The sequence below is a fragment of the Bombina bombina genome, chromosome 6, assembly GCF_027579735.1.
Source record: "Bombina bombina isolate aBomBom1 chromosome 6, aBomBom1.pri, whole genome shotgun sequence".
NCBI classification, from domain to species: domain Eukaryota; kingdom Metazoa; phylum Chordata; class Amphibia; order Anura; family Bombinatoridae; genus Bombina; species Bombina bombina.
The window spans coordinates 478,107,252-478,129,456 of NC_069504.1; the positions used below are offsets into that span (position 1 = coordinate 478,107,252).

A 22,205-nucleotide genomic window follows, 5' to 3' on the forward strand; every position below is an offset into this window, starting at 1 on the left:
CGTATCTAGACGACATCCTGATACAGGCGTCAAGCTTTCAAATTGCCAAGTCTCATACAGAGATAGTTCTGGCATTTCTGAGATCGCACGGGTGGAAAGTGAACGAGGAAAAGAGTTCTCTATCCCCACTCACAAGAGTCTCCTTCTTAGGGACTCTTATAGATTCTGTAGAGATGAAAATTTACCTGACGGAGTCCAGGTTATCAAAGCTTCTAAATGCTTGCCGTATTCTTCATTCCATTCCGTGCCCTTCGGTGGCTCAGTGTATGGAGGTGATCGGCTTAATGGTAGCGGCAATGGACATAGTGCCATTTGCGCGCCTACATCTCAGACCGCTGCAATTATGCATGCTAAGTCAGTGCAATGGGGATTACACAGATTTGTCCCCTCTGCTAAATCTGGATCAAGAGACCAGAGATTCTCTTCTCTGGTGGTTGTCTCGGGTCCACCTGTCCGAGGGTATGACCTTTCGCAGGCCAGATTGGACAATTGTAACAACAGATGCCAGCCTTCTAGGTTGGGGTGCAGTCTGGAACTCCCTGAAGGCACAGAGATCGTGGACTCAGGAGGAGAAACTCCTTCCAATAAATATTCTGGAGTTAAGAGCAATATTCAATGCTCTTCTGGCTTGGCCTCAGTTAGCAACACTGAGGTTCATCAGATTTCAGTCGGACAATATCACGACTGTGGCTTACATCACCCATCAAGGGGGAACCAGGAGTTCCCTAGCGATGTTACAAGTCTCAAAAATAATTTGCTGGGCAGAGACTCACTCTTGCCACCTGTCAGCAATCCATATCCCAGGCGTGGAGAACTGGGAGGCAGATTTTCTAAGTCGTCAGACTTTTCAACCGGGGGAGTGGGAACTCCATCCGGAGGTGTTTGCTCAGTTGATTCATCATTGGGAAAAACCAGAGTTGGATCTCATGGCGTCTCGCCAGAACGCCAAGCTTCCTTGTTACGAATCCAGGTCCAGGGACCCAGAAGCGACGCTGATAGATGCTCTAGCAGCGCCTTGGTTCTTCAACCTGGCTTATGTGTTTCCACCGTTTCCTCTGCTCCCTCGACTGATTGCCAAAATCAAACAGGAGAGAGCATCGGTGATTCTAATAGCGCCTGCGTGGCCACGCAGGACCTGGTATGCAGACCTAGTGGACATGTTATCCTTTCCACCATGGACTCTGCCTCTAAGACAGGACCTTCTAATACAAGGTCCTTTCAATCATCCAAATCTAATTTCTCTGAGACTGACTGCATGGAGATTGAACGCTTGATTCTATCAAAGCGTGGCTTCTCCGAGTCAGTCATTGATACCTTAATACAGGCATGAAAGCCTGTTACCAGGAAAATCTATCACAAGATATGGCGTACATATCTTTACTGGTGTGAATCCAAGAATTACTCATGGAGTAAGGTTAGGATTCCTAGGATATTTTCCTTTCTCCAAGAGGGTTTGGACAAAGGATTATCAGCTAGTTCCTTAAAGGGACAGATTTCTGCTCTGTCTATTCTTTTTCACAAGCGTCTGGCAGAAGTTCCAGACGTCCAGGCATTTTGTCAGGCTTTGGTTAGAATTAAGCCTGTGTTTAAACCTGTTGCTCCCCCATGGAGCTTAAACTTGGTTCTTAAAGTTCAAGGAGTTCCGTTTGAACCCCTTCATTCCATTGATATTAAGCTTTTATCTTGGAAAGTTCTGTTTTTGATGGCTATTTCCTCGGCTCGGAGAGTCTCAGAGCTATCTGCCTTACAATGTGATTCTCCTTATCTAATTTTTCATGCAGATAAGGTAGTTCTGCGTACCAAACCTGGGTTTTTTCCTAAGGTGGTTTCTAACAAGAATATCAATCAAGAGATTGTTGTTCCATCATTGTGTCCTAATCCTTCTTCAAAGAAGGAACGTCTTTTACATAATATGGACGTAGTCCGTGCGTTGAAGTTTTACTTAGAAGCTACTAAAGATTTTCGTCAAACATCTTCCCTGTTTGTCGTTTTATTCTGGACAGAGGAGAGGTCAAAAAGCTTCGGCAACCTCTCTTTCCTTTTGGCTTCGGAGTATTATACGCCTAGCCTATGAGACTGCTGGACAGCAGCCCCCTGAAAGAATTACAGCTCATTCTACTAGAGCTGTGGCTTCCACCTGGGCCTTTAAAAATGAGGCCTCTGTTGAACAGATTTGCAAGGCCGCGACTTGGTCTTCGCTTCACACTTTTTCAAAATTTTACAAATTTGATACTTTTGCTTCTTCGGAGGCTGTTTTTGGGAGAAAGGTTCTTCAGGCAGTGGTTCCTTCTGCTTAATCCCTGCCTTGTCCCTCCCATCATCCGTGTACTTTCGCTTTGGTATTGGTATCCCATAAGTAATGGATGATGTGATTAAGTTTAAGATATAACTACTTGGTAAGTTAAAAGAGACGCTATCCAGTTGTCAATCTGTTGGCATAAAGAGACACTATCCAGCTTTTTTTTAAATTTTTGTTGTTGTTGTTGTTTCTGTAAACCTTGTGGCTGTAAAAAGGCCCCATACAAAGTGTGTAAAAATAAAGACAAGTCAAGTTAGCTGGTTTGGATTTTGGTACTAAGTCTAGTATCATAAAGTTTCACTATTTAGGCCTTTAAACTGTTTTACATGATATGCTATGACGATATGATGCTTGGTATCTTAAAATTAGTTGTCTAATTACTGTTGGTTAGCTATTTTGTTTTGAATTTAAGAGCCATAAAGGCTATATTGATTACATGCATATATATATTTAAGTTAGTAGATTCTGTAATTTAGAAAAAAGAGTTTATATTTAGGAGAAATCCCTCAGATCTTATAGCCACACAACTTTACATTGGTTTATCTGTACGTGCTGTAAAGATATCATAGACTCTTCTTTAAATGTGCTGTGTATGAAAATTTGAAAAGCAAATTCTTTTTTTTTTTTTTTTCTCTACCTTTTTCCTTTTGACATCAAGTATCAGTGATGACATATTCTTTTGGATATTTGCTGATAGTTTATTGTAATTTTGGCACCTTATAATAATATTGCTAGTACATGCTTAACTACACTATTTTCACCATCGCACTTATTAGGAGCTCAATTGCTACACTTACTTAATTTGTAAACACTTTAGTTTTTTTTTTTTTCTTTTCTTTTTTTATCTTCACTACACTATTTATCTAAGCTACTTAGTTTTTGAACATCACTACATCTATTTATTTATATTATATATATATATATATATATATATATATATATATATATATATATATATACACACACACACACACACACACAAGTATTCTTTTTCCTATATGGAAAAATTTCTCACTCATTCTAACACACGATCACCAATTATGCCGCCAAAAGCAAAGATAAGAAGTCCAAAATATTAGATAATAGCTCTGATAGCATTGCTGAAACCCAAGCCACTCCTCAGGAGTATCCAGCATTAATGATGCAATTATCGGAATTTTTTTCCCCCCAGCTAGATTCAATTAAAAAGGAATTAGATGGCATTACAAATGAAATTGCAGCAATAGCATCCGATCTAAAACAGTTTGCCTCTAGACTAACAGAGGCTGAGGAAAGGATCTCTAATATAGAGGATCAACTTAATAGTCAAGAAGAAGTAGTCAACAAACATGATAATAAATTACTTACTCTAACAGCTAAAATTGAGGATATTGAAGACCGCGCTAGGCGCAATAATATTCGATTAGTGGGCCTCCCCGAAACACCGGCTTATGATGACCTAATCCATTTTACTTCCCAGCTTCTCCCTCAAATGTTAGGTTTTCCTAAAGAAAAACTACCCATTCCTATAGAAAGAGCACATAGAGTAGGAGCAAATAGATCTAATCAAGCGGGCCCTAGCCGAGATAGGATGCTTATATTTAAAGTCCTAAATTTCCAAGATAAATTAGAGTATTTTAAATATTACCGTTAAAACTTGCCACTCATGATAGATAATCGCAAAATACTTCTCTTTCAAGATTTCTCGAATGAAACCCAGATAAAAAGAAAGGAGATGTCCCCCTTCTTCCCACAATTGATAGACAAAGGATATAAAGTTAGGATGATATACCCAGCAAAAATAATTGTGGAGAATAATGGCAGAATTAACACACTTAATAACAGTAAAGAAGCTAGAGATTTTCTTATCCATGATAAACTTTAAAATAATAATATTCCAATTATTTTCAGATCTTATCTAATTATGCGGTGTCTCTGGTTAGACAGATGTTCTATCCAGGTTGTTTTAAGTCTTGTTTTGTTTTATGTGATTTTATTATTAAAATACAATTTTTTTTAATTTTTTTTTCTTCCTTCTCTCTCCCCGGTACCTCCCTCTCCCCATTTTTTTTTCCCCCTCCTCACCCTCACATATATCTTTACCTTACCTATCGTGGCCTATTAGATTAAGGTTAATAACATCCCCTATTAAACGTAAACAAAGTATATCTTTATTGGGTAAACACTCCCCTGACATTGTATTTCTACAAGAAACCCACCTTAAAGAGGCTGAACTTCCTAAATTAAGATCACGTTGGGTAGGACGGGTTATCGCAACCACTTGTGTGAGCCGGAAGTGTGGAGTTGCTATCTTGTTTAATAAGAAATTAGAATTTGAAACTATTAGTATTGTTTGTGATACAGATAATAGATTTATCATTATGAAGATTCGGATTAGAGGATATGAACTAATTTTATGCAATGTCTATGGTCCAAATCCGTTTTCTTGCAGATTTTGGGACATAATTCAAAACAAATTATATCCTCATTGTAGTGATAGACTTATTTTAGGTGGGAATTTTAATATGGTATTCTATCCGAATATTGATAGAATGTCCCAGAGCAAACGACTAGATATGAAGGCTAGCAAATATTTTAAAACCTTTTGTTCTTTTCTTAAACTTAAAGGGACAGTTTACTCAAAAATGTTCTCCCCTTTAATTTGTTCCCAATGATCCACTTTACCTGCTGGAGTGTATTAAATTGTTTACAAGTAGCTCCTTTACCCTTATATTGGCATTTGAAATTGTTAATTTAGCATGTGGTATCCCCACCTATTCTGAAAGTTTGTGGCCGCGCGTACCAGCTATAACTTTGTAAACACAGCCAGCAGAAGAAATTACACTCCCAGTGTGATAAAGCAGAGATAAGGTAATAAAATGTTGATTTTCCATTGTTCTCTCAAAGTATTGGTGATTGTTTTAAGGACATATATAAGATAAAGAAGCAGGTATATGTGCACAATGTGATACAGTAATGAGATCTGATTATACCTACAAGCTCAACCTATTTTATTAGGCTGTGGCTTCAAAACACAAAATCAGAGCTTTAATATACAGAAATAAACCTTAAAAAGCTAATTTTCATACATTTTTTACTCTGCAGTTGGTAAAAAAAGCAATTGTAAACACATTAATGGAAAAACTATTTTACAGTATACTGTCCCTTTAATGACATTTGGAGGACCAAATTTCCTGACACCATAACATTTTCTTGTGAATCCAAAGCGCATTGTACATTCTCAAGGATTGATTATATCTTAGTCTCAGAACAGCTTCTTCAGCTAGGTCTATCTCCTCAAATTTATGATATTATTATTTCGGATCACGCGATAATTTCTCTTAATATCCATTTATATTAAAGAGAGAACTCTCATAATTCTAGTTTCTTTTTTCCTCATTATTTATGTAATAACAGCAAATTTATAAATTGGCTAAAATTACAATGGCAAGATTTCTTTAGGAACAATATTTCATACTACAATAAAAGTGAAATATTCTGGGAAACCTTTAAAGCTGTACTCAGAGGCCAAATTAAGTCTTATTTATGTCATTATAAAAAGAAATCTCTACAGAATGAAAGACAATTATCTAACCAAGTTAAAAATGCTTTTAATCAATATAAGCTTCATTCCTCCCAGAGCAATTGGATATATTATTCTCAGTGCAGAATTAAAAGAGATATATATATTAAGCAGCAATGTCTTGAGGAAGATACTAAATTGGCCAATCGTTTTAGAGGTCATTATGGTAGTTCAGCCAAATACTTGGCCAGAATTACCAAAAATAACAAAAGCAGAAATTACATTCCGGCTATTAAGGTTGCACACCAGAGATATACAGACAATAACAATATCAGAAAAGTTTTTTTTTAATATTTTCAAGAACTATATAACACCCAACCGATAGACAATTCTAATAAAGATTTTTTTTGGAATAAGATTACCATCCCTCAACTTTCCCTCTCAGATGTAGAAATCTTGAATGCACCTATTACTAAGGAAGAAATATTGTTAACAATAAAAAATGCAAAATTGAACAAAGCTGCAGGGCCAGATGGGATCCCGGTAGAATTGTATAAAATACTTATGGAAGAGATAAGTAACTTATTAGTGGCTATGTTTAATAATTATTATATTACTTCTTCCCCTATATCAAATCTCTTCTCAGCAGCTAATATAACCCTTATCCATAAAAAAGGTAAAGACCCTGAGTACACAGCTTCATATAGACCTATATCTGTCTTAAATTCAGATTATAAAATCCTTTTATCTATCATAGCTAATAGAATGAACACATTTTTGCCTAAAATAATCCATATGGATCAAACAGGCTTTATCAACGGACGTACTGTAACCTCTAACTTACGGAAAGTTGAAATACTGTTAGATTTTTTTTGGAATCAAAATCTGACTCCAAAAAATGATAAGCTTGATAAGGATCTAGCTATACTTTATATAGACGCCGAGAAGGCATTTGATTCCATATCATGGGATCACCTGCTACATTCTTTAGAAAGTTTTGGTATTAAAGGTCATTGCTTAGATTTCATAGCCAAGATCTATAAAAATCCATACTCAGCACTTTTGATAAATGGCAATCTTTCCAATAAAATCGTGTTAGGGCGAGGCACCCGACAAGGCTGCTCTTTGTCGCCTTTATTGTTTAATATTGCAATCGAGCCTCTAGCAATCTGGCTCCGTTCAGAACTAGTAGGGATGATAGTGGGCACAATGGCGTTCAAAATCTCTCTCTATGCTGATGATTTGCTAATTTTTTTAGAGGATTCGATAAAGTCCATTCCAAAAATTCTTTATTTACTTTCAACTTTCAGTTCATTTGCAGGGTATAAGATAAATCTCCAAAAAAGTGAACTTTTATGGATAAAAAAACATAAGGGAAGCTGTACTGATCACCCTTTTAAAAACACAGACAATATCAAATATTTGGGTATTATATTACATAGGAATCCCAAGATGTGGTATAATTTAAATTTTAAACCGGTTTTTGAGAAAGCCATTTCAGATCTTAAAAATTGGTTGTCATTTCCCCATCCTCTCTCGGCTCGAGTTAACCTAGTTAAAATAATTATTTTTCCACGGATACTTTATTTACTGCAAAATCTTCCATTATTCATTCCCAACCAGGAAATTCAAAAATTCTATACTGCATGTTCACAATTTTTATGGAAAGAACGAAAGCCTCGTATCTCAATTTCTAAAATTTGCCAAAAAAAGAGAAATGGTGGACTGGCTTTGCCCGATATTAAACTTTACAACTTGATGACTTTAACCAAAATAGCTATGGGTTGGTTGATCAGTTCAAACAAAATTTTGTCTGCAGAGATAGAGAGTTTATTTATAGCCTTCTCCTTAAAAGCAATTTTGAATTGTTCAATAAAAAAACTCCCATCAAACATTTGTAATCTTATATCCTTTAAGAATATAATCATAGCATGGCAAAAAATTTGTAGTATAGGCGATGTAGATTTTAGATTCTCAGCGTATTTACCAATTCAAGGCAACCCAGAATTTACTCCAGGAATTAATGAGCAAATATATTGTATATGGGCTCAAAAGGGCCTTAAGTATATGTACCAACTTATTAGTTCTTCAGGACAGATTTTCTCTTTTAACGATCTAATGGATTAATTTGATTTACCAAAACATAGTCTATTTGCATATTTTCAAACCCGGCACTTTATTAACTCGCAAGATTGGGATAGTTGTATTGATTTGCGATGGTCAGACATTAATGAGTGTATTAAAAAAGCTGTTGCAGGCAAATTTACAATCTCTCTTTTATACAATATAATGCTTGCAAAACAGGGCCAAATTTCTTCCCAAAATTTGGTCTCTTTCTGGTGTGAACATTTCCCTCGATTTGAATTAATTAATATCTCTTATAGTTTTTTTGCACTGGAGAAATTGAATGTGTCAATTGCATGGAAAGAATCACAGATTAAATTATTACACAATTCATATCTAACTCCCCTCAAAATGTCTAAATTCTCTTCTTCAATACAACAATGGTGTCCAAAATGTCACTTATCAAATGCGGATATTCTACATATGGTTTTCTATTGCCCCAAAATAAACCAACTGTGGGGCAAAGTTAACCACTGGTATAATCGGCAGTTCCATGACTGTTTTAAAATACAAGCCTATCATATAATCTTTTTGATACATCCGAACCTAATTAGGGTTAAACCTAAAAATATCAGGATATTAAATACAATAATTATGGTAATTAGAATTCTGATATTGAAAAAATGGAAAGACAGATTTACTCCCAGATTCTCTCACTTTCGTAACATGTTGCTCCAACAACTTGTGTTTGAATCACATAATACAATTTTACAATTTAAAGATAGGGCCGATGTATTTGTTAGGAATTGGAGTCCGATAATTAATTTATACTCACTTTCTATACAGAAGCGAATATTAGCTCCCCTGGGCTCTACCGATACTTATAGAAACATTTTTGCCCACTCAGTATGACAGTTAGCTTCGGAAATTTATTTTAACTGCCATATATTGAGAGGTGGAGGGGTGAAAAGAGAGGTACCGGGGTTTCCTTCTTTTCCTTCCCCCCTTCTTCCCTTTTTTTTTTTTTTTTTTCTCCCTTCTCCCCTACTCTTGTTTTTTGTCTCATGTGGTTTTTGTTATTTATTGTTAAGTGTTTGTTATTTCATTAGAAAATCTTTCCAACAAGTGCATCTTTTCTCTAGGGCTATAACCTAGGTATCTATTAAGTTAAGTATCAGTACTACCAGGAATTTAGGCATTAATTTTATTTTACAATTAAGCTAAGAAAAAAAAAAAAAAGTTGTTTTCAAATTATCTTGATACAGGATGTATTTTTGTAAGATGTAAAGAGGTATAATCTATATTCAACACATGTATCTATATGTTACTAATTCTTTATATTTGTAGAGATATGAATGTCAAGAAATTGTGTGGCCTAAAATGTAACCTTGAGTTGGGTCATGAAAGGTTTCTTTGCATCCTATTGTAATGACTTATGTTAGTTATAGTTTCAAAAAGGAATTTTAAAGCTAAATATGTGGTTAGAAAAAGCATATGTTGTACTCTTCTGGGTTTTTTTATGTTTAAATCATCCTGTGAGATGTGTCAATGTAATAATTTTGCCCAAATTATGTTGTTGTACATTGTTGGATAATAATAAATAAATATATAAAAAAAAAAAAAAAGTAATGGATGATCCGTGGACTGGATACACTTAACAAGAGAAAACATAATTTATGCTTACCTGATAAATTTATTTCTCTTGTAGTGTATCCAGTCCACGGCCCGCCCTGTCATTTTAAGGCAGGTCTAAAATTTAATTAAACTACAGTCACCACTGCACCCTATGGTTTCTCCTTTCTCTGTTTGTTTCGGTCGAATGACTGGATATGGCAGTTAGGGGAGGAGTTATATAGCAGCTCTGCTGTGGGTGATCCTCTTGCAACTTCCTGTTGGGAAGGAGAATATCCCATAAGTAATGGATGATCCGTGGACTGGATACACTACAAGAGAAATAAATTTATCAGGTAAGCATAAATTATGTTTCTTTCATGTAATTAGCAAGAGTCCATGAGCTAGTGACGTATGGGATATACATTCCTACCAGGAGGGGCAAAGTTTCCCAAACCTCAAAATGCCTATAAATACACCCCTCACCACACCCACAAATCAGTTTTTACAAACTTTGCCTCCTATGGAGGTGGTGAAGTAAGTTTGTGCTAGATTCTACGTTGATATGCGCTCCGCAGCAGGTTGGAGCCCGGTTTTCCTCTCAGCGTGCAGTGAATGTCAGAGGGATGTGAGGAGAGTATTGCCTATTTTAATGCAATGATCTCCTTCTACGGGGTCTATTTCATAGGTTCTCTGTTATCGGTCGTAGAGATTCATCTCTTACCTCCCTTTTCAGATCGACGATATACTCTTATATATATATACCATTACCTCTACTGATTTTCGTTTCAGTACTGGTTTGGCTTTCTACAACATGTAGACGAGTGTCCTGGGGTAAGTTAGTCTTATTTTCTGTGACACTCTAAGCTATGGTTGGGCGCTTTTTTATAAAGTTCTAAATATATGTATTCAAACATTTATTTGCCTTGACTCAGGATGTTCAACATTCCTTATTTTCAGACAGTCAGTTTCATATTTGGGATAATGCATTTGAATCAATCATTTTTTCTTACCTTAAAATTTTTTGACTTTTTCCCTGTGGGCTGTTAGGCTCGCGGGGGATGAAAATGCTTCATTTTATTGCGTCATTCTTGGCGCAGACTTTTTTGGCGCAAAAAAATATTTTCTGTTTCCGGCGTCATACGTGTCGCCGGAAGTTGCGTCATTTTTTTACGTTCTTTTGCGCCAAAAATGTCGGCGTTCCGGATGTGGCGTCATTTTTGGCGCCAAAAGCATTTAGGCGCCAAATAATGTGGGCGTCTTATTTGGCGCTAAAAAAATATGGGCGTCGCTTTTGTCTCCACATGATTTAAGTCTCATTTTTTCATTGCTTCTGGTTGCTAGAAGCTTGTTCTTTGGCATTTTTTCCCATTCCTGAAACTGTCATTTAAGGAATTTGATCAATTTTGCTTTATATGTTGTTTTTTCTCTTACATATTGCAAAATGTCTCATGTTGCATCTGAGTCAGAAGATACTTCAGGAAAATCGCTGCCTGGTGCTGGAACTACCAAAGCTAAGTGTATCTGCTGTAAACTTTTGGTAGCTGTTCCTCCAGCTGTTGTTTGTATTAAATGTCATGACAAACTTGTTAATGCAGAAAATATTTCCTTTAGTAAAATACCATTACCTGTTGCAGTTCCATCAACATCTAATGTTCAGAGTGTTCCTGATAACATAAGAGATTTTGTTTCTGAATCCATTAAGAAGGCTATGTCTGTTATTCCTCCTTCTAGTAAACATAAAAAGTCTTTTAAAACTTCTCTTTATCCAGATGAATTTTTAAATGAACATCATCATTCTGTTTCTAATGATTCTTCTGGTTCAGAGGATTCTGTTTCAGAGGTTGATACTGATAAATCTTCATATTTATTTAAAATGGAATTTATTCGTTCTTTACTTAAAGAAGTCCTAATTGCATTAGAAATTGAGGATTCTGGTCCTCTTGATACTAAATCTAAACGTTTAGACAAGGTCTTTAAATCTCCTGTAGTTATTCCAGAAGTTTTTCCTGTTCCTGGTGCTATTTCTGAAGTAATTTCCAGGGAATGGAATAATTTGGGTAATTCATTTACTCCTTCTAAACGTTTTAAGCAATTATATCCTGTGCCGTCTGACAGATTAGAGTTTTGGGACAAAATCCCTAAAGTTGATGGGGCTATCTCTACCCTTGCTAAACGTACTACTATTCCTACGGCAGATGGTACTTCCTTTAAGGATCCTTTAGATAGGAAAATTGAATCCTTTCTAAGAAAAGCTTATTTGTGTTCAGGTAATCTTCTTCTTAGACCTGCTATATCTTTGGCGGATGTTGCTGCAGCTTCAACTTTTTGGTTGGAAACTTTAGCGCAACAAGTAACAGATCATGATTCTCATAACATTATTATTCTTCTTCAACATGCTAATAATTTTATCTGTGATGCCATTTTTGATATTATCAGAGTTGATGTCAGGTTTATGTCTCTAGCTATTTTAGCTAGAAGAGCTTTATGGCTTAAAACTTGGAATGCTGATATGTCTTCTAAATCGACTCTACTTTCCCTTTCTTTCCAGGGTAATAAATTATTTGGTTCTCAGTTGGATTCTATTATCTCAACTGTTACTGGTGGGAAAGGAGCTTTTTTACCACAGGATAAAAAATCTAAGGGTAAAAACAGGGCTAATAATCGTTTTCGTTCCTTTCGTTTCAACAAAGAACAAAAGCCTGATCCTTCATCCTCAGGAGCAATTTCAGTTTGGAAACCATCTCCAGTCTGGAATAAATCCAAACCTTCTAGAAAAGCAAAGCCAGCTTCTAAGTCCACATGAAGGTGCGGCCCTCATTCCAGCTCAGCTGGTAGGGGGCAGATTACGTTTTTTCAAAGAAATTTGGATCAATTCTGTTCACAATCTTTGGATTCAGAACATTGTTTCAGAAGGGTACAGAATTGGTTTCAAGATAAGATCTCCTGCAAAGAGATTTTTTCTTTCCCGTGTCCCAGTAAACCCAGCGAAAGCTCAAGCATTTCTGAAATGTGTTTCAGATCTAGAGTTGGCTGGAGTAATTATGCCAGTTCCAGTTCTGGAACAGGGGCTGGGGTTTTATTCGAATCTCTTCATTGTACCAAAGAAGGAGAATTCCTTCAGACCAGTTCTGGATCTAAAAATATTGAATCGTTATGTAAGGATACCAACATTCAAAATGGTAACTGTAAGGACTATCCTGCCTTTTGTTCAGCAAGGGCATTATATGTCTACAATAGATTTACAGGATGCATATCTGCATATTCCGATTCATCCAGCTCACTATCAGTTTCTGAGATTCTCTTTCCTGGACAAGCATTACCAGTTTGTGGCTCTGCCGTTTGGCCTAGCAACAGCTCCAAGAATTTTTACAAAGGTTCTCGGTGCCCTTCTGTCTGTAATCAGAGAACAGGGTATTGTGGTATTTCCTTATTTGGACGATATCTTGGTACTTGCTCAGTCTTCACATTTAGCAGAATTTCATACGAATCGACTTTTGTTGTTTCTTCAAGATCATGGTTGGAGGATCAATTCACTAAAAAGTTCATTGATTCCTCAGACAAGGGTAACCTTTTTGGGTTTCCAGATAGATTCAGTGTCCATGACTCTGTCTTTGACAGACAAGAGACGTCTAAAATTGATTTCAGCTTGTCGAAACCTTCAGTCACAATCATTCCCTTCGGTAGCCTTTTGCATGGAAATTCTAGGTCTTATGACTGCTGCATCGGACGCGGTCCCCTTTGCTCGTTTTCACATGCGACCTCTTCAGCTCTGTATGCTGAACCAATGGTGCTTGGATTACACAAAGATATCTCAATTAATATCTTTAAAACCGATTGTACGACACTCTCTGACATGGTGGACAGATCACCATTGTTTAGTTCAGGGGGCTTCTTTTGTTCTTCCGACCTGGACTGTAATTTCAACAGATGCAAGTCTTACAGGTTGGGGAGCTGTGTGGGGGTCTCTGACGGCACAAGGGGTTTGGGAATCTCAGGAGGTGAGATTACCGATCAATATTTTGGAACTCCGTGCAATTTTCAGAGCTCTTCAGTCTTGGCCTCTTCTGAAGAGAGAATCGTTCATTTGTTTTCAGACAGACAATGTCACAACTGTGGCATGCATCAATCATCAAGGAGGGACTCACAGTCCTCTGGCTATGAAAGAAGTATCTCGAATTCTGGTTTGGGCGGAATCCAGCTCCTGTCTAATCTCTGCGGTTCATATACCAGGTATAGACAATTGGGAAGCGGATTATCTCAGTCGCCAAACGTTGCATCCGGGCGAATGGTCTCTTCACCCAGAGGTATTTCTTCAGATTGTTCAAATGTGGGAACTTCCAGAAATAGATCTGATGGCTTCTCATCTAAACAAGAAACTTCCCAGGTATCTGTCCAGATCCCGGGATCCTCAGGCGGAGGCAGTGGATGCATTATCACTTCCTTGGAAGTATCATCCTGCCTATATCTTTCCGCCTCTAGTTCTTCTTCCAAGAGTAATCTCCAAGATTCTGAAGGAATGCTCGTTTGTTCTGCTGGTAGCTCCAGCATGGCCTCACAGGTTTTGGTATGCGGATCTTGTCCGGATGGCCTCTTGCCAACCGTGGACTCTTCCGTTAAGACCAGACCTTCTGTCGCAAGGTCCTTTTTTCCATCAGGATCTCAAATCCTTAAATTTAAAGGTATGGAGATTGAACGCTTGATTCTTGGTCAAAGAGGTTTCTCTGGCTCTGTGATTAATACTATGTTACAGGCTCGTAAATCTGTATCTAGAGAGATATATTATAGAGTCTGGAAGACTTATATTTCTTGGTGTCTTTCTCATCATTTTTCCTGGCATTCTTTTAGAATTCCGAGAATTTTACAGTTTCTTCAGGATGGTTTAGATAAAGGTTTGTCCGCAAGTTCCTTGAAAGGTCAAATCTCTGCTCTTTCTGTTCTTTTTCACAGAAAGATTGCTAATCTTCCTGATATTCATTGTTTTGTACAAGCCTTGGTTCGTATAAAACCTGTCATTAAGTCAATTTCTCCTCCTTGGAGTTTGAATTTGGTTCTGGGGGCTCTTCAAGCTCCTCCGTTTGAACCTATGCATTCATTGGACATTAAATTACTTTCTTGGAAAGTTTTGTTCCTTTTGGCCATCTCTTCTGCCAGAAGAGTCTCTGAATTGTTTGCTCTTTCTTGTGAGTCTCCTTTTCTGATTTTTCATCAGGATAAGGGGGTTTTGCGAACTTCTTTTAAATTTTTACCTAAGGTTGTGAATTCCAACAACATTAGTAGAGAAATTGTGGTTCCTTCATTATGCCCTAATCCTAAGAATTCTAAGGAGAAATCATTGCATTCTTTGGATGTTGTTAGAGCTTTGAAATATTATGTTGAAGCTACTAAGACTTTCCGAAAGACTTCTAGTCTATTTGTCATCTTTTCAGGTTCTAGAAAAGGCCAGAAAGCTTCTGCCATTTCTTTGGCATCTTGGTTGAAATCTTTAATTCATCATGCCTATGTTGAGTCGGGTAAAACTCCGCCTCAGAGGATTACAGCTCATTCTACTAGGTCAGTTTCTACTTCCTGGGCATTTAGGAATGAAGCTTCGGTTGATCAGATTTGCAAAGCAGCAACTTGGTCTTCTTTGCATACTTTTACTAAATTCTACCATTTTGATGTGTTTTCTTCTTCTGAAGCTGTTTTTGGTAGAAAAGTACTTCAGGCAGCTGTTTCAGTTTGAATCTTCTGCTTATATTTTTAATATTAAACTTTATTTTGGGTGTGGATTATTTTCAGCGGAATTGGCTGTCTTTATTTTATCCCTCCCTCTCTAGTGACTCTTGCGTGGAAGATCCACATCTTGGGTAGTCATTATCCCATACGTCACTAGCTCATGGACTCTTGCTAATTACATGAAAGAAAACATAATTTATGTAAGAACTTAGCTGATAAATTCATTTCTTTCATATTAGCAAGAGTCCATGAAGCCCGCCCTTTTTGTGGTGGTTATGATTTTTTTTTGTATAAAGCACAATTATTCCAATTCCTTATTTTTTATGCTTTCGCACTTTTTCTTATCACCCCACTTCTTGGCTATTCGTTAAACTGATTTGTGGGTGTGGTGAGGGGTGTATTTGTAGGCATTTTGAGGTTTGGGAAACTTTGCCCCTCCTGGTAGGAATGTATATCCCATACTTCACTAGCTCATGGACTCTTGCTAATATGAAAGAAATGAATTTATCAGGTAAGTTCTTACATAAATTATGTTTCTTTCATGTAATTAGCAAGAGTCTATGAGCTAGTGACGTATGGGATATACATTCCTACCAGGAGGGGCAAAGTTTCCCAAACCTTAAAATGCCTATAAATACACCCCTCACCACACCCACAATTCAGTTTTACAAACTTTGCCTCCGATGGAGGTGGTGAAGTAAGTTTGTGCTAGATTCTACGTTGATATGCGCTCCGCAGCAAGTTGGAGCCCGGTTTTCCTCTCAGCGTGCAGTGAATGTCAGAGGGATGTGAGGAGAGTATTGCCTATTTGAATGCAGTGATCTCCTTCTAAGGGGTCTATTTCATAGGTTCTCTGTTATCGGTCGTAGAGATTCATCTCTTACCTCCCTTTTCAGTTCGACGATATACTCTTATATATACCATTACCTCTGCTGATTCTCGTTTCAGTACTGGTTTGGCTATCTGCTATATGTAGATGAGTGTCCTGGGGTAAGTAAGTCTTATTTTCTGTGACACTCCTAGCTATGGTTGGGCACTTTGTTTATAAAGTTCTAAATATATGTATTCAAACATTTATTTGCCTTGACTCAGAATGTTCAACTTTCCTTATTTTTCAGACAGTCAGTTTCATATTTGGGATAATGCATTTTAATTTAACATTTTTTACCTTAAAATTTGACTTTTTCCCTGTGGGCTGTTAGGCTCGCGGGGGCTGAAAATGCTTCATTTTATTGCGTCATTCTTGGCGCGGACTTTTTTGGCGCAAAAATTCTATTTCCGTTTCCGGCGTCATACGTGTCGCCGGAAGTTGCGTCATTCTTTGACGTTATTTTGCGCCAAAAATGTCGGCGTTCCGGATGTGGCGTCATTTTTGCCGCCAAAAAGCATTTAGGCGCCAAATAATGTGGGCGTCTTATTTGGCGCGAAAAAATATGGGCGTCACTTTTGTCTTCACATTATTTAAGTCTCATTTTTTATTGCTTCTGGTTGCTAGAAGCTTGTTCTTTGGCATTTTTTCCCATTCCTGAAACTGTCATTTAAGGAATTTGATCAATTTTGCTTTATATGTTGTTTTTTTCTTTTACATATTGCAAGATGTTCCACGTTGCAACTGAGTCAGAAGTTACTTCAGGAAAGTCACTGCACAGTGCTGGAGCTACCAAGCTAAGTGTATCTGCTATAAACTTTTGGTATCTGTTTCTCCAGCTGTTATTTGTATTGCATGTCATGTCAAACTTTATTAATGCAGATAAAATTTCCTTTAGTACTGTTACATTACCTGTTGCTGTTCCGTCAACATCTAATTTTCAGAGTGTTCCTGATAACATAAGAGATTTTATTTTTTAAATCCATTAAGAAGGCTATGTCTGTTATTTCTCCTTCTAGTATACATAAAAGTCTTTTAAAACTTCTCTTTTTTCAGATGAATTTTTAAATGAACATCATCATTCTGATACTGATAATGGTTCTTCTGGTTCAGAGGTTTCTGTCTCAGAGGTTGATGCTGATAAATCTTTGTATTTGTTCAAGATGGAATTTATTCGTTCTTTACTTAAAGAAGTGTTATTTGCATTAGAAATAGAGGATTCTGGTCCTCTTGATTCTAAATGTAAACGTTTAAATAAGGTTTTTTTAAATCTCCTGTAGTTATTCCAGAAGTGTTTTATCTCCCTGATGCTATTTCTGAAGTAATTTCCAGGGAATGGAATAATTTGGGTACTTTATTTACTCCTTCTAGACGTTTAAGCAAATTATATCCTGTGCCATCTGACAGATTAGAGTTTTTTGAGACAAAAATCCCTAAGGTTATGGGGCTATCTCTACTCCTGCTAATGTACTACTATTCCTACGGCAGATAGTACTTCATTTAAGGATCCTTTAGATAGGAAAATTGAATCCTTTCTAAGAAAAGCTTACTTATGTTCAGGTAATCTTCTTAGACCTGCTATATTTTTAGCGGATGTTGCTGCAGCTTCAACTTTTTGATTAGAAGCTTTAGAGCAACAAGTAACAGATCATAATTTTATAGCATTATTATTATTCTATAACATGCTAATAATTTTATTGGTGATACCATCTTTTGATATCATTAGAGTTGATGTCAGGTATATGTCTCTAGCTATTTTAGCTAGAGAAGCTTTATGGATTAAACTTGGAATGCTGACATGTCTTCTAAGTCATCTTTGCTTTCCCTTTCTTTCCAGGGTAAATAATCATTTTAGTTCCTTTCCTTACAAGGAACAAAAGCCTGATCCTTCATCCTCAGGAGCGTTATCAGTTTGGAAACTATTTCCAGTTTGGAATATATCCAAGCCTTATAGAAACCTATAGCCAGCTCCTAAGTACCTATGAAGGTGCGGCCCTTATTCCAGCTCAGCTGGTATAGGGCAGATTACGTTTTCTTCAAAGAAATTTGGATCAATTCCGTTCTTAATCTCTGGTTTCAGAAACATTGTTTCAGAAAGGTACAGAATTGGCTTCAAGTTAAGGCCTCCTGCTAAGAGATTCTTTTCTTTCCCGTGTCCCAGTTAACACAGCAAAGGCTCAGCATTTCTGTAATGTGTTTCAGATCTAGAGTTGGCTGGAGTATTTATGCCAGTTCCAGTTCTGGAACAGGGGCTGGGGTTTTATTTTATCTCTTCATTTGTACCAAAGAAGGTCAATTCCTTCAGACCAGTTCCGGATCTGTCATTATTGAATCGTTATGTTAGGATACCAACATTCAAGATGGTTACTGTAGGACTATCCTGCCTTTTGTTTAGCAAGGGCATTATATGTCTACAATAGATTTACAGGATGTGTATCTGCATATTCCGATTCATCCAGATCACTTTTAGTGTCTGAGATTCTCTTTTTAGACAAGCATTACCAGTTTTGTGGCTCTACCGTTTGGCCTAGCCTCAGTTCCAAGAATTTTTTTCAAAGGTTCTCGGTGCCCCTTTTTTCTGTAATCAGAGAATAGGGTTTTGCTATTTCCTTATTTGGACGATATCTTGGTACTTGCTCAGTCTTCTCATTTTCGAAGAATCTCATACGAATCGACTTGTGTTGTTTCTTCAATTTCATGGTTGGAGGATCAATTTACCATTCAGTTCATTGATTCCTCAGACAAGGGTAACCTTTTTAGGTTTCTAGATAAATTCAGTGTCTATGACTCTGTCCTTGTCAGACAAGAGAAGTTTAACATTGATATCAGCTTTTCAAAACCTTCAGTCACAATCATTCCCTTTGGTAGCCTTATGCATGGAAATGTTGGGTCTTAGGACTGCCGCATCAGATGCGATCTCCTTTGCTCGTTTTCACATGCGACCTCTTCAGCTCTGTATGCTGACCCAATGGTGCAGGGATTACTCAAAGATATCTCAATTAATATCTTTAAACCGATTTTACAACACTCTCTGACATGGTGGACAGATCACCATCGTTTAGTTCAGGGGGCTTCTTTGTTCTTCCGACCTGGACTATAATCTCAACAGATGCAAGTCTTACAGGTTGGGGAGCTGTGTGGGGGTATCTGACGGCACAAGGGGTTTGGGAATCTCAGGAGGTGAGATTTCCGATCAATATTTTGGAACTCCGTGCAATTTTCAGAGCTCTTCAGTCTTGGCCTCTTCTCAAGAGAGAGTTGTTCATTTGTTTTCAGATAGACAATGTCACAACTGTGGCATACATCAATCATCAAGGAGGGACTCACAGTCCTCTGGCTATGAAAGAAGTATCTCGAATTTTGGTTTGGGCGGAATCCAGCTCCTGTCTAATCTCTGCGGTTCATATCCCAGGTATGGACAATTGGAAAGCGGATTATCTCAGTCGCCAAACGTTGCATCCGGGCGAATGGTCTCTTCACCCAGAGGTATTTCTTCAGATTGTTCAAATGTGGGAACTTCCAGAAATAGATCTGATGGCTTCTCATCTAAACAAGAAACTTCCCAGGTATCTGTCCAGATCCCGGGATCCTCAGGCGGAGGCAGTGGATGCATTATCACTTCCTTGGAAGTATCATCCTGCCTATATCTTTCCGCCTCTAGTTCTTCTTCCAAGAGTAATCTCCAAGATTCTGAAGGAATGCTCGTTTGTTCTGCTGGTAGCTCCGGCATGGCCTCACAGGTTTTGGTATGCGGATCTTGTCCGGATGGCCTCTTGCCAACCGTGGACTCTTCCGTTAAGACCAGACCTTTTGTCTCAAGGTCCTTTTTTCCATCAGGATCTGAAATCCTTAAATTTAAAGGTATGGAGATTGAACGCTTGATTCTTGGTCAAAGAGGTTTCTCTGACTCTGTGATTAATACTATGTTACAGGCTCGTAAATCTGTATCCAGAGAGATATATTATAGAGTCTGGAAGACTTATATTTCTTGGTGTCTTTCTCATCATTTTTCTTGGCATTCTTTTAGAATACCGAGAATATTACAGTTTCTTCAGGATGGTTTAGATAAGGGTTTGTCCGCAAGTTCCTTGAAAGGTCAAATCTCTGCTCTTTCTGTTCTTTTTCACAGACAGATTGCTATTCTTCCTGATATTCATTGTTTTGTACAAGCTTTGGTTCATATAAAGCCTGTCATTAAGTCAATTTCTCCTCCTTGGAGTTTGAATTTGGTTCTGGGGGCTCTTCAAGCTCCTCCATTTGAACCTATGCATTCATTGGATATTAAATTACTTTCTTGGAAAGTTTTGTTCCTTTTGGCCATCTCTTCTGCCAGAAGAGTTTCTGAATTATCTGCTCTTTCTTGTGAGTCTCCTTTTCTGATTTTTCATCAGGATAAGGCGGTGTTGCGAACTTCTTTTGAATTTTTACCTAAGTTGTGAATTCCAACAACATTAGTAGAGACATTGTGGTTCCTTCATTATGTCTTAATCCTAAGAATTCTAAGGAGAAATCGTTGCATTCTTTGGATGTTATTAGAGCTTTGAAATATTATGTTGAAGCTACTAAGTCTTTCCGAAAGACTTCAAGTTTATTTGTTATCTTTTCCGGTTTTAGAAAGGCCAGAAAACTTCTGCCATTTCTTTGGCATCTTGGTTGAAATCTTTAATTCATCCTGCCTATGTTGAGTCGGGTAAGACTCCGCCTCATAGGATTACAGCTCATTCTACTAGGTCAGTTTCTACTTCCTGGGCGTTTAGGAATGAAGCTTCGGTTGATCAGATTTGCAAAGCGGCAACTTGGTCCTCTTTGCATACTTTTACCAAATTCTACCATTTTGTTGTATTTTCTTCTTCTGAAGCAGTTTTTGGTAGAAAAGTACTTCAGGCAGCGTTTTCAGTTTGAATCTTCTGCTTATGTTTTTTCATTAAACTTTATTTTGGGTGTGGATTATTTTCAGCAGGAATTGGCTGTCTTTATTTTATCCCTCCCTCTCTAGTGACTCTTGTGTGGAAAGATCCACATCTTGGGTAGTCATTATCCCATACGTCACTAGCTCATGGACTCTTGCTAATTACATGAAAGAAAACATAATTTATGTAAGAACTTACCTGATAAATTCATTTCTTTCATATTAGCAAGAGTCCATGAGGCCCGCCCTTTTTTTGTGGTGGTTATGATTTTTTTGTATAAAGCACAATTATTCCAATTCCTTATTTTATATGCTTTCGCACTTTTTTCTTATCACCCCACTTCTTGGCTATTCGTTAAACTGAATTGTGGGTGTGGTGAGGGGTGTATTTATAGGCATTTTAAGGTTTGGGAAACTTTGCCCCTCCTGGTAGGAATGTATATCCCATACGTCACTAGCTCATGGACTCTTGCTAATATGAAAGAAATGAATTTATCAGGTAAGTTCTTACATAAATTATGTTTTTTTGCCTTCTCATTTCCGACTACATCTGTCAATTGTGTCCGTAAATAGATGTTATTCTTAATGTTACATTAAGAAGAAAATGCATTTCATTAAATTTTAATATTGCCCTAGGGCCTAGGCTATAGGATTTAATAGCAAGTTAAATAAGTACAATTCTAGCTTGTAAAAGTGAGATTATTAAATACATTTGAAATAGAAATACGAATGTTTATTCTTCATGTGAAAACTACAGCACTAAATTATTTTTTGCTTTAGGATCAAGCTTTTGGTGAACTGGAAAAAAACTGCGACAAGTCCATTTTGGGTGCATCGTCCTCTGAAAATAGCCAGCCTGCTCATCTCCATGAGTTACTATGTTCCTTACAGAAGCAGCTACTGGCATATTGTCACACTAACAATATAAGTGAGGTGAGTGGTAAAGCAGAGTGGGAACAGATTAAGAGGAAAGTAAGGGAGCTGTCTTCTACTCGGGGAGGGCTAGATTACAAGTGAAGCGGTACTTTGCGCTCTGTTCACACATTAACTTTGCTAGACGGAGGCTTTTTGCACACATTCAGCAGCGCGTGTATTACAAGTTTGGTACCAACCGCTTTAATATATTCCTCTATAGACTTCAACGGAGCACAAAAAAACCTAACACACTTATCCACACGCAAACCCGATCGTGTTTTCTCAAGTGTGCTAACCCGACAGGAAATATGAATATTTC

At 37.3% G+C, this 22,205-nt stretch overlaps 1 protein-coding gene across 7 annotated transcripts in view; it reads left to right on the forward strand.

Annotated features, from left to right (window-relative positions):
• The window catches only part of HERC1 (HECT and RLD domain containing E3 ubiquitin protein ligase family member 1), a 683,410-nt gene that overhangs the window by 138,321 nt on the left and 522,884 nt on the right, over nucleotides 1-22,205 (forward strand). For all 7 annotated transcript variants that reach the window (XM_053717285.1, XM_053717288.1, XM_053717289.1 and 4 more), the window contains exon 16: nucleotides 21,752-21,904. In XM_053717285.1, coding sequence (XP_053573260.1) covers nucleotides 21,752-21,904 — 153 coding nt within the window. The remainder of the gene's footprint in view (nucleotides 1-21,751; nucleotides 21,905-22,205) is intronic.